The 13,279-nt window shown below is 46.7% G+C and overlaps 1 protein-coding gene across 1 annotated transcript in view; it reads left to right on the plus strand.

Moving 5' to 3' along the window:
* The first annotated feature begins 622 nt into the window (after window positions 1-622).
* The window catches only part of SGPP2 (sphingosine-1-phosphate phosphatase 2), a 110,994-nt gene continuing 98,337 nt past the window's right edge, over window positions 623-13,279 (plus strand). The window contains exon 1 of the mRNA XM_044241690.1: window positions 623-841. Within this exon, the coding sequence (XP_044097625.1) occupies window positions 623-841 (219 nt within the window). The remainder of the gene's footprint in view (window positions 842-13,279) is intronic.

A 13,279-nucleotide genomic window follows, 5' to 3' on the forward strand; every position in this document is an offset into this window, starting at 1 on the left:
GCAAGGTCGAGGAGGTCGGGCTTCCGGGGAGACGTTGCATCACAGTTTGGAAAAAACTTGGGAATCTTCCTTAGAGGACTCATTCTTCCAGGAAGCGGGCAAAGAAAGAGCGGAGTGGACGCCTGGGTGCTAGAAGCTGTAAAGAAATCCGACCTCACCTTGGGCTCAAGAGTGAAAGTGGGGTCACTCCGGGACCAGCCCGCGCATGGCAGGAAGGACTCCCGCAGTTCTCCACGTGCTCGGCCGCTCCCCATTAGGTGGCACTTCTGCGCCAGCCCGAAGGGACCGGGGGCGCGGTGGCACAAAGATAGGCGCGGTTTAAACACCTGTGCGCCTCCGCCCAGTTGCGAGCCGGCGGGACGCCAGGGACCGCCCGAGCCCTTCCGAGCCCGCGGGGAGGGCAAGGAGCGCCGACGTGCCCCGCGCAAGGTGGAGGCGGCCACCTGGGCGCCCGCGCGCGCGGGGCGGCGCTAGGACCCGAGCGGCGCACCTGTTGGCTGGCGCCCCGGGCCCCGCCCGCCCTCCGCCCCGAGTGTCCGGCCCGCCGAGTGCCGGAGCGGCGGGGACAGTGCTAGCCGAGGGCATCGGCGTGGCGGTGTTGGAGCGCGGCCCCGGGAGCACCATGGCCGAGCTGCTGCGGAGCCTGCAGGATTCCCAGCTCGTCGCCCGCTTCCAGCGCCGCTGCGGGCTCTTCCCGGCGCCGGATGAAGGCCCCCGCGAGAACGGCGCGGGCCCCGCGGAGGGCGCGGCGCGGGCGCCGGGGCTCGGGCAGCTCTCTGCGGCCAACTGCAAGGGCGGCGGGGGGCCGGCCAACGGGCTGCGGAGAGTCGCGGCCCCGCAGGTAACCGCGGTCAGGTGTTCGCGGGGGGTGGGGGAGGGGACAGCCCGCGCCGCAGCCGGCGGACTTGAGGGTCCCGCGGACTCCGCTACGCCGGGGACCGGCGAGCGCCATCCCCGGCAGCGACCGGGCTGCGGGCACCGGGTATGGAGGGGAGTGGGGGCGGGGAGTCCAGTCACCAGGATGCCATCCCTTAGGCTGCCAAGTAGCACCCACGTCCGTTCAGACATCAGATGCACCAGGAGCTTTAGACACAGTCTAAAGACTTTCTCCTTTCATGAGTGAAATTCATGTTGCTGAGCTTTCTCCCAAATGTGTAAGAGTTACGTAATTGAAAAGGGCGGGGGGAATGTCCTTGGCGTTTTCTCTGGAGGCTTCTCTGGGGAGAAATTCTGAGGACTCCCGCAGGATTCTTGAGTTTTCGCCCCATTCTCCCCACCCACCTCCCCCCGGCCTGATCCGCACTCAAGGGGTGTAACAGGGCTCGCTGTGCCCTTCACTGTCCCGCATTTCCAGCTCTAAGGACAGAACTTCAGGTTTCAGTTGCGCCTGGAGAGATCTACAAACCGCACCCCTACCCGCACCGGGGCGGAATCCCCATCCCCTTTCTGCCGGGTGGGTCTCTTGTGACTGGCACCAGGGACTTTGAACAGATGCTGTCGAGAGAAAAGCTCACCGCGCTTCCCTCCAGGCGTTCAGAGTGTGCTTATACAACCCACTGCGGCTCTGGGGAGCCAGCGTGTGTTGTCATCGCGGTGCACAGAGACTCAAGGCAGGAGGGACCGAACAGGCTGCAGATGCTAGCGGGCCAGGGCTGCTGGCCTCCCCGGCGGGGGGGAGGGGGGAGGGCTGCCCGAGTCGGCCCTGCCACCCGCAGAAGCTGCCCTCGCCCTGGGAGAGCTCACAGTGTGGCACTGGAGGAAGGAAGCAATGTATTGACGATTCCCACTCCTTGTGTTGGGGGCGGGGGTTGGGGAGGGATGAAGAGCTGTCTCAGTGACAGGGAGGTGACATTTATTCACGTGTAGCTTTCCAGATCTCCTAACTGAGGAATGACGGAGACCTGGCTTCAGTGTGGGATGGCATATTGTGGGCATTGGATTAGAAAATTTATTTGAGAGAGTGAGGGTGGGGTGTGTGCTCCACTCCAGAGAAATCCTCTATAATGTTCTTTTCTTTTCTTTTTTTCTTTCAATTGTTCCTTCTCTGTCCCATATGACATCTAGTAACTTTTAGATGAGTTTGAGACCTGCCTCCACCCCTTCCGCTTTCCTCTTGCCTTGTCTTAAAAATGGGACAGAGTGAGGATCTAAGAACCAGTCACATACCTGAAATGTGGCAGGGCATCTTCTGTGCACACACATACGTACCGTTTAACACACAGGGAGGGGCCCCAGTGGCTTTCTGATGCTCTCTCCCCACCTTTCCCCTCTGTTTCTTCAATTCCAGAAGCTAAGCAGGGTGCATTTTCCCGCGAATGCTTTTCCAACTGTTCAAACATTACCTCAATTCTGGAAAAGGTTCTTCCTGCCTTTTAAAAGCAAGATAAACAGATGTCTTGCAGAGAGGTGACCTCTACCTGCTTAAAAAGCCTGTGCCCCCAGCCACATAGCAGGGGTCTCTCTCTTCCCGTCCAACACACAACCTTTCTCACCATAGACGGTGAAATACTGAGAGGAAGCTGAAGATTCACGGTGAGAAGTCATTGTATTGGTATATGATGGGGGGAAAATAGCCCAGGAGAGCATTTGATACATGAGAGGTTAGTGAATGTTTTTATTTTTATTTTCATTTTTTTTATTTTTAAAGATTTTATTTACTTATTTGACAAGCAGAGATCACAGGTGGGCAGAGAGGCAGGCAGAGAGGAGGAAGCAGGCTCCCCACTGAGCAGAGAGCCCAATGCAGGGGTTCGATCCCATAACCCTGGAATTACGATCTGAGCCGAAAGCAGAGGCTTTAACCCACTGAGCCACCCAGGCGCCCCTAGTGAATGTTTTTAAAGGCGGGTCTGTTTCAGGTGACTTCGGGAGATTAATATTTTGCAAACGTAGAGAGGGTTCAATAGGAAAATGATTGCATACCTGTCTTGGATCCTTAATAGGACTCTAAGGGGACAATTGGGAAACTTCTCTCCAACAAGCTATTCTTCCCTGTGGCCTTTGGCCTCTGCCCAACCTGTGGCAGGCCTGAGCTGCCTCTCCTTTCTCCAAATAACCCCACTCATCCTTCAGTTTCAAAGGTCAGCTCTTCAAGAGACTCTTTTGCTCACCTTTGAGTCTCACTCCACGTTTTAGAGGTTCTCTTTGTTTCTGGTGATTCTTCATTACAGCGTTTATCACATTATGTAAATATGCCTTTGGAGAGGGGGTGGTTCCTGATTATCATCAGTCTTTTCCAGTGGGGGAAAAGCTCTGAGAATGCAGGAAACTTGCCTGGTGTGCTCATTATTTTCTTCACGTGGGAGCTCAGTGAATTTTGGGAATAAATGAGTGCGGACTGTAATATAAAATCTGCCCTATAAAAAGCAAGATAAGCAGATTTCTTGCAAAGACTCATCTTCTTGCTGCTTCAGCAAGCAGCATGGTAGGGTTTTCCCCCTTCCCATCCCCAACACGACTTCACTCACTATAGATCATGAAAAAGTAAAAGAGCTGAAAATTCAAAATAAGAGATTAAAGATTTTTTTTAAATTGAAGAGTAACTATGGAAAATCAAATGTTTTCCATGTAGCCTAGAAATCAGGAAGCATGTGGACACTGATTTAAGACCCTCCTAACAGTAGAGAAGTGTTTTCTTCATTTGGGTGACTTCAGAATGCAACACATCTAATTTTTCTCACCTCGCACATTTGCTGTATTTATTTTAATCCTTAAAACAGGACAAATGCAGAAACAAGTAATGACTTCCGGGACCAATTTTCACGTAACACCATGCACTGCTAAGTTAAAGATTAACTACATCCTTTACAAACCAGGGCTGGGCTGGGATTGCACAAAGCTGTCATTGAATAAGCCGGAGTGGACCTCAGAGGCTGCTCACTAGTCCTGCCTTTCACGGACAGATCTGAGTCCTGAAGGCTTAAAGGCTTTGTTGAGGACTTCCCAGACTTTCACACAAGCAGGTCTTTTGATGCTCAGGTCTAAACTGCTCTCTTCTGTGCACCTTCCAGGATTTTGTTTTATCTGTCTCACTGTGAAGGTGTGAGGTGTTGGGCATGGCTGGGAGCTGGGCAGAGGTTGGGTGGAAAGGGAACACGTTGCTTTCAGAGTGCAAGGATAACTGGTTTGCAAGGGTAACCGTAGGAGGACATTCCTGGCAGTAGCCAAGACCAAGAAGCAGGAATCCTGGGACCAAGGAGAAGGGCAAAGTTCTGGTTAGAATAGTGTTTGTTTGTCCTGGGGTAAATCCAGCCTCGGATAGAATGGTATTTTGATTTTTATCATCTTTGCTTACTCAACATAGTTGCATTAAGACAGACTATGCAGAGCCTTTCCCTATCATTACGTTAGACTGGAGTGACCTTTCCAAATTGTACTGTGTTCCATAAATACCTTTTAATAATTATTTTTTCAGGCATAGTTCTACAGTTGGGTTGAGGTATTTAGAGAAGTCCTTGCATCCCTATTTTGAAATATTTGGGGACCCCCAGGTCTGACAATCTACAAAAAGCCACCCGTCCTTTGTTGGCTTGCTCCAGTAAAAAGAACCATCTTTGCAATCAGGAGACCTGGATCTGGCTCCACCTTCATGTCACCTTGAACTTCTCTGGGTCTCATCTGTAGACGGGCAGAGTGGAATAGAACCATGGGTTTCCACCTGTGGCTACACAATATAGTTAGTCAGAGGAACCTTGAAAACACAACAAACCAGTGTCCAGGGTCCAGGTGAGAAGTGGGGTCTGGAGAAATGGCCGACAGAGGTGGGAAGCTCCCTTCTCCTGGGACCCACCACACTTAGTGTGCTCAGGATGAGAATGGTGGTACTGGAGGCAGCGGTCATGGCCACTGGGACATTTTGGCTTATGACTCCACTGGCCAACAGGCTGAACTTCAAGTTTTGATTTTCTTTGATGTTCAGGTTTGAAATGGTAAAATAAGCCACTTTGAAAAAGGTCCCTTTGATCTTTTTTTTTTCTAGTTACAGATATTATTCAGATGAGAAAACTTGGAAAAAGACAAACAAAAATTAAATCCATGGCCATTATACCACTGCCCAAAGGTAATCATGCAGTACATGTTCAACCTGATTTTTAGGGGCTGTCTGCTACTCTCTAGCATAGATAAACTATGATTTAGTTGGCCTATTGCTGGGCTTTTAGGTTTTTTCCAGGTTTTGCATTAAAAATAACATCTTTATATAAGTATCTTTCCATGTATCTTGATTGTCTCTTTTAATTAAGATGTAATTAACACATAATATTGTATTAATTATTGGTGTACAATATAATGATTCAATATTTGTAAATACTGTATTGTGAAATGATCACAGTAAGTCTAGTTAATATCCATCATCACCCATAATTACAGTTTTTCCTTCTTGTGATGAGAACTTTTTTGTTAAAAGATTTTACTTATTTATTTTAAAGAATGAAAGAGAGAGAGCTTGCAGCCCAGGGGAGGGACCGAGAGGGAAGGAGAGGGAGGGAGAGAATCTCAAGCAGACTCCGAGCTGAGCGTGGAGCCCTTCAAGGAGCTCGATCTCAAGACCCTGAAGTCATGACCTGGGCCAGAACCACGAGTCAGGCGCTTAGCCACCTGAGCCACCAGGCGCCCCATGATGAGAACTTTTAAGATCTACCCTCTTAGCAACTTTCAAATATACATTATTAACAGTCGTTGCCATGCCGTATGTTACACCCACAAGACTTATTTATTTTGTAACTTTACGGGTGTATTTTGTCACCACCTTCACCCATTTCACCAGCTCCCGCCCCCAGCACCTCGGGCAACCACCAATCTCTTCTCCTCATCTATGAGTGCAGGTTTTTTGTTTGTTTTATATTCCACATATACATGAGGTCATACCGTATTTGTTTTTCTCTGACTTATTTCACTTAGCATAATGCCCTCAAGTTCCACCTCCCATATTCTCACAAATGGCAAGATTTCCTTCTTTTTTATGGTGAATATTACAGTGTGTGGTGTGTGTGTGTGTGTGTGTGTGGTATGTGTGTGTGGTGTGTGTGGTATGTGTGTGTGTGTCTGTGTGTGTGTGTCTGTGTGTGGTGTGTGTGTGTGGTGTGTTTGGGGGTGTGTGTGTGGTGTGTGTGTGTGTGGTGTGTTTGGTGTGGGGGGGTGTGTATGTGTGGTGTGTGTGTGCGTGTGTGGCATATTTTCTTTATCCATACATCCATAGATACTAGAGTTGTTTCCAAATCTTGGCTGTTGAAAATGATGCTGAAATGAACATGGGGGTGCAGATATCTTTTCAAGTTAATGTTTTCTTTTTCTTCAGATAAGTACTCAGAGATGGAATTTCTAGATCATATGGTATTTCTATTTTTAGTCTTTAAAAAGATTTTATTTTCTTTTATATTTAAGACATTCATTTATGAGAAAGAGAGCGGGGGGGGAGGGGCAGAGGGAAAGGGAGAGAGAGAATCCCAAGAAGATACCCTGGTGAGCACAGAGCCCCATGTGGGGCCCAATTCCATGACCCCAAGAGGATGACCTGAGCCAAAATCAAGATTCAGACACTTAACTGACTGAGGTACCCAGGTGCCCCTCAAGGTTCTATTTTTAAGTAATTTTGACATCCAACATAGGACTTGACCTCATAACCCCAGATCAAGAGTTGCATGATCTACTGACTAAGCCCATGCCAAAATCAAGATTCAGACACTTAACTGACTGAGGCACCCAGGTGCCCCTCAAGGTTCTATTTTTAAGTAATTTTGACATCCAACATAGGACTTGACCTCATAACCCCAGATTAAGAGTTGCATGATCTACTGACTGAGCCCACCAGGCACCCCTATTTTTAGTTTTTTTGAGGAATCTCCATGTTGTTTCCATAGTGACAACTTACATTCTCTCCAACAGTACACAAGGATTCCCCTTACTCCACATCCTTGCCAACACTTGTTGTTTTTTGCCTTTTGGATAATAACCCTTCTAACAGGTGTGAGGGGATATATCATCATCATTTTGATTTGCATTTCCCTGATGCTGAGTGATGTTGCACATCTTTGTGTGTGTCTGTTGGCCATCTGAATGTTTTCTTTGGAAAACTGTCTATTCGGATCCTCTGCCCATTTTAATGGGATTATTTGAAAAACAATTCCCCTTATCACTTATATGATTTGCCAATATTTTCTCCCACGTGGGAGATTGCCTTTCCATTTTGTTAATGTTTTCCTTTGCTGTGCAGCAGCTTTTTAATTTGATGTAGTCGCACTTGTTTGTTTTTGCTTTCGTTGCCTTTGCTTTGGGTGTCAAATCCAAAAAAATCATTGCCAAGACTGATTTCAGTCTTTGATTATCTTTTTAATTTAAATTTCCAGCCATGGGACTGCTGGGTAGAAATACACGTATTATGGCCTTCAACACTAAGCTGTCTGCAGAACAGGGGTACTAGGATATGTAACTGTGAGTGCAGGTTTTCCCAGCCCCTCACCACTAGTAGGTACTAACACCCTCTTTAATCTTTGGTGAAAATAGACCACCCCTGCATCTTTTTTTTCTTTTTTTAAGATTTTACTTATTTAATAAAAAATAAGAGCGTGTGACAGCAGGGGGGAGGGGCAGAAGGAGAGGGAGAGAGAGAATTTCAAGCAGACTCTGCCCTGAGCGTGGAGCCAAGTGTGGGGCTCAATCCCACAACCCTGAGATCAGATGCTTCACCAACTGAGCCACCCAGGCACTCCAATAAGCCACTTTCGCATTTATCTCATATTTTCCAACCATCATTTCTTTTTTTTTTTTTAAGTTTAATTTTTAGTTTATATATAATGCAATATGGGTTTCTGGAGTAGAAATCAGTGATTCATTACTTACATGTAACACCCAGAGCTCATCACTTAACAAGCACCCTACTTCCTCCTCACCACCCAGCTAGCCCCTTCCCCACCCACCTCCCTCCAGCCACCTTCAGTCTGTTCTCTATGTTAAGAGTCTTCTATGTTTTTTTCCCTCTTTCCATTTTTTCTTTTCCCCCTTCCCATATGTGCATCTGCTTTCTCTCCTAAATTCCACATATGAGTGAGATCATATGCCAGCCAACATTTCTTAATCAGCTACTCTGATTCTTGGATTGGCCTCATCCTTAAAGATCCAAAGATAAATAAGATCTAATTCCTGTCATAGGAAAGCCACAAAGAAAATGACACAATGTAAAGAATACAAGAATAGAATAGGTATAATAGCTCATAATAATATTAGGATATGAAGCTAATAATAATAATGATAGGCTGATAATAATAATAGGATAAGTTTGTGGCCAGGGAGACAATAGCAGGAGTAGCTCACCATCCCTGGCGGAGCTCATGAAGTCTTGAGTGGGGACTAAAAGAGCAATAAGAGTCAAACAGATGAAAATGTGAAAATCTCAGGGCACCTTGATGACTCTGAGGGTCTGGCTCCGTGCTCAGCAGGAAGTCTGCTGGAGATTCTTCCTCTCGCCCTTTCTCTCTGCCCCTTCCCCTGTTCACATGTGCACTTTCTCTAATAAATAAATCAATCTTTAAAAAAAGAAACTATGAGAATCTCCTTTCTTTACCTAGGAATCTTAAGTGATAAAACATAAAGGCACATTGCCATTTTTGGTGAAGAGTGAAACATTGAGCCTGGGTAGAGTAAGATTCCCAGCAGGAAACAGATCAAGGGGTAATTGAGCCCTTAAAAAAGGTTAAAATGGCAAATTTGGGGATGCCTGGATGGCTCATTCAGTTAAGTAGCTGCCTTCAGCTTGGTTCGTGATCCCAGGGTCCTGGGATTCAGTCCCTCATTGGGCTCCCTGCTCAGAGAGGAGCCTGCTTCTCCTTCTGCCTTCTGCTCCCCCTGCTGTGCTGTCTCTTTCTGACAAGTAAATAAAATCTTTTAAATAAATAAACACATGGCAAAGTTTATGTTTTGCATATTTTACCTCAAAAAAAGAAAGAAAGAAAATATCCACAGGTTCTACTTCAGGGAGGAGAAACATAATGTCCTTCTCCTTAAGTGTGGGCCACAGAGGAGTCATTTTACAGTACAGACTCCAGGAAGACACCCCCCCTCAGCCAGGTCATCACGGTTAACGTCAACAGTGTAAGCCACGGTGATGCTGTGTGCTCTTGACGCATGTCGAAATTATGTACTCTTGATACATGTTGACCATGGCACTTCACCGGGGTGGTCTTGTTGAAAACCCACACCCTCAGCCTAATCACAAGAAAGACACCAGACAAATCCTAGTTGAGGGGCATCCTGCAAAATACCTGGCCTATCCTCTTCAAAGTGCCAAGGCCGTAAATAACTAGGAAAGTCTGACAAATGTCACAGCCAGGAGTAGTCCAAGAAGACATGACAGCCAAAGGTCATTGTGGCATCCTGGATGGGACCCTGGAATAAATAAAAAAGGACGTTAGGTAAAAACTAAGGAAGTCTGAAGAAAGTATGGAATTTAATTAAAATGCATCAATAAATTTTACTGCAAATTGAAAACTATATTAAAAACTAGGGGTGCCTGGGTGGCCCAGTGGGTTAAAGCGTCTGCCTTCAGCTCAGGTCATGATCCCAGGGTCCTGGAATAGAGCCCTGCATTGGGCTCTCTGCTCAGCGGGGAGCTGGCTTCCCCCTCTCTGTGTCTCTGCCTCCCTCTCTGCCCACTTGTGATCTCTATCAAATAAATAAATAAAACCTTAAAATATATATATATTCTAGGGGTACCTAGGTGGCTCAGTCATTAAAGTGTCTGTGTTCGGTTCAGGGCATGATTCCAAGGTCCTAGGATCGAGTCCCACTTCAGGCTCCCTGCTTGCAGGGAGCCTGTTTCTCTGTCTCCCCGACCCCTGCTCATGCTCTCGCTCACTGCCTCTCTCTCTCTCAAATAAATAAAATCTTTAAAAATAAATAAATAAATAAATTTAAATAAAATTTAAAATAAAATTTTAAATTTAAATAAAACTTTAAAAGTCTTTAAATTTTTCTAAAAGGAGGTAGGTAATTGAAGGAAATTCAAAGATGGATCATTTACAAAGTTGTAGGTGGTGTTGGAAAAACCAACAAGGAAGGGTTAGCATCTAGGAGCAGATGACTGTCAGTCTAAAATGCCAAGAGGAGAACATTGGTTCTGGTAAGGCCAGCCTCAGTGAGCAATTAGCTGTCAGAGAGAGGCCCCTGACAGGAGCTGCCTTTAGTAGAGAAACAGCCACAGCCAGGCTGGAGGAGTAGAGGAACTCTACCTCCAAGTCATTCTCCACACACCCGTTCCTATGCTGCCAGTGCCTTCCTTGGGCCAAATTCAATCAGAAGCCAGGGAGACTGGGAGCCTGCCCATGGCCCCACACGAAGGTCAGCCTCCATGGAGAAGGGTGTAGGGTGGACCCAGAAGGACAAATGGGAAGTATCCAGCCTGGGTAGCATAAAGAAACTGGGATGGTTCTACCAGCTGAAGTTTGGAGCTTGAGCCAGAGTTTTAGGCTGGAGCCTGAACGTGGCTTCCTGCAGAATTTGGTCTTCATCCTGTAAACAGGGGGATGGCAAATCAATTCCATGCCATGTGTCAAATCAGAATTAGTGATGGAGCATCGTGATAAGAAAGGTTCTTGGGGTGTCACTGTGCTCCATCACAAAGAGTGTGGGATTGAATGGCGATGTCTTTGCGGAGTATGGGGGGAGCCTGGTGCTGAAACATTTAAGAAATGGCAATGTTCTGGGCGCCTGGGTGGCTCAGTGGGTTAAGCCTCTGCCTTTGGCTCAGGTCATGATCCCAGGGTTCTGGGATCCAGCCCTGCATAGGGCTCTCTGCTCAGCAGGGAGCCTGCTTCCCCCTCCTCTCTCTCTGCCTGCCTCTCTGCCCACTTGTGATCTCTGTCTGTCAAATAAATAAATACAATTAAAAAAAAAAAAAAAGAAATGGCGATGTTCTGTTCCAACAGCAGTGGACATGGTGCTAACATGAAATCAAGCCTTAATATCTGTTTGGATTCCTTTGTGATACCCTTGAGTGGCACCTTCACCCACAAACTCTTAGGAGGAAAGAGACCACTAATGGTTTCTTAAGACATAGGTTTGTCTTGTTAAACTTTCAAATAAAACAGTAACTTTGTAACGAAAATGGTTTTATTCAGGAAGAGCAAAGAATTGCAATTTGGGACAAGGAAACTCCAGCAGAACCAAACTACAACAAAACAGAAAAGAGGAACACTCTTTACAGAGCGAAGAGGGGGGTTGGGAAGGCTGTTAGAAACAAAAAGTCCATTGGCATAAACTAGAAGTTTGAAGTATAGTAGCTTTTCATTGGCTGAGTTGTGACAGCTCTCATTGGCTGGGCTGTTGCTTGGCCTGGAGAAAACCTTTCTTCCTCTTGCTGGGGTGGTCTGGACTTGCAGGTTTGTTTTGGGTTGCGTCTGTAATTGGCTGAAGAGTGGTAGGGTATGAGAGCTCCCCCTGCAGGCCGCTGGTTCCATTCCAAAGGAGGTTTCCTTTCACCAATTTTCATACCATAGTTTGGGACAATGGGACCCATCCTGGGACCCCATTATTATGGCTCCAAGCCGATTGGATTGGGAAGCAGCCCTCTACTCGTTGGAAGCCTTCTATAGGCTGTTCAATGTCTGATGACGTGGCCTGAGGTGAGGACCTCACCCAAGTGGGCCATTATTGCCCAGGGGAGAGTGATGGCACCAATCGCATTGCACCCCGGGGGGAGTCTGAATGCAGGACCCACAAATAGGGACAGAAATGGTGGAGTGGTGGTGAGTTTCAGAGAGAGAAAGGAGGCCACAGGCAGAACCCTTCAGCCAGAGATAGCAGTAGGAAAGTAGAAGCTCACAGTATCGAGGAGAGCAGCAACTCCACGGCCATGGTAAGAAGTCGAAGAGAAAACTCCCAAAAGGAGAAAGAAGCTCCATCTTGAGTGTGGTTGGCTCCCCTTCGGAGGGCAGGTGCTGGAGGCACTGTTGGCCTTCGGGATGGAACAGCTGGAGGCGGAGGGGGGCGGTGCCCAGGGATGGTGACTGGTTGTACGGCCTCTGAGCACATCTCGTTGCTTCCTGAGGAATCACGGAACAGACTCCTCTCCCTGGAAGAGGCCTGTGTGGGTCTTTCCTTGTGAGCGATTTGTGCTGGTCCCCTGCTGCTTCGAGGGCGTGCCCATAACTTCGATCAGATTTTATCACTTTTTTATCACTTTTGTATAGTTGGGAATGGGGACAGGTAGGTAGTGGCAGGGGTCAGATCCCCCTTTCTCCTGTGCACCCCCAGGGCCAAACATGGCAGCTACTTAATACTACCTGTTGAACGAAGCATGTAAGGCTGTGCTAAACTCGGAGTCTTTTCTTTCTTGGCAGAAATACAATCACCTGCTCTCTCCTGTCACAACTGGGGTCATTTTATCCCTGACGACTTTACCTGGCTATGTGTTCTTTTAGCCTAACTTTTTGTTGTTGTTGTTGTTTTGTTTTTGTGTTAGCTCCTTCCTTTTAATCTGGGAAACTGATGAAGGGTTTTGATTAATGAATAACTTTTTTTTATGAATTTGCTTTCTTTGGACACTGTGAACGGAGTTTGGGGATGGATAGAAGTTCATGAGGGTGAAACAGACACCTGTCAACTTTTTTTTTTTTTTTTAAGATTTTACTTATTTATTTGACAGACAGAAATCACAAGTAGGCAGGCAGAGAGAGAGAGGAGGAAGCAGGCTCCCCGCCGAGCAGAGAGCCCGATGCGGGGCTCGATCCCAGAACCCTGGGATCATGACCCGAGCCGAAGGCAGAGGCTTTAACCCACTGAGCCACCTGTCAACTTTTTAAAAATGTGATTAAGCTACTATGTTTAGGAAAGCTGTTGACAGCAAGCCTTGTTTAATTCTAATTATCTTGACTTATAATTAAGATGTCAACATTTTTAAATTAAAAAAAAGCACTTGCACGTCTGTTGTTACAGTTTTTGTTAATTATTTAATCCTCTGTTTTCCTGATAAGAATTATGTCTCCAACAAAGGCATTCTTGCATTTTGTTTGGCACAGAATTTTCCTGGGAGAAAATACTGTCACGGTTTCCTGGCAACACGTTTTGAGTGTTTCTATCTGTGTTAGAAATCTATGAAAATGCTAAAATTGGGGGCATCCACTGGCCTTTATTATCTGCTTGCCTGGTGAGATACACGGCACATAGAAAGAAAATGAGATATTGAAAAATCCAGTGGAGACCGCGTGACCCATGTTTTTCTGTCCTCACTCCTGCTTCCAACACAGTATGAACTAATTAGCCAAGTGTTTTAAAAATCAAAGCAAGCAAT

This window comes from Neovison vison, chromosome 3 (genome assembly GCF_020171115.1).
Source record: "Neovison vison isolate M4711 chromosome 3, ASM_NN_V1, whole genome shotgun sequence".
In the NCBI taxonomy this organism is placed as follows: Eukaryota; Metazoa; Chordata; class Mammalia; order Carnivora; family Mustelidae; genus Neogale; species Neogale vison.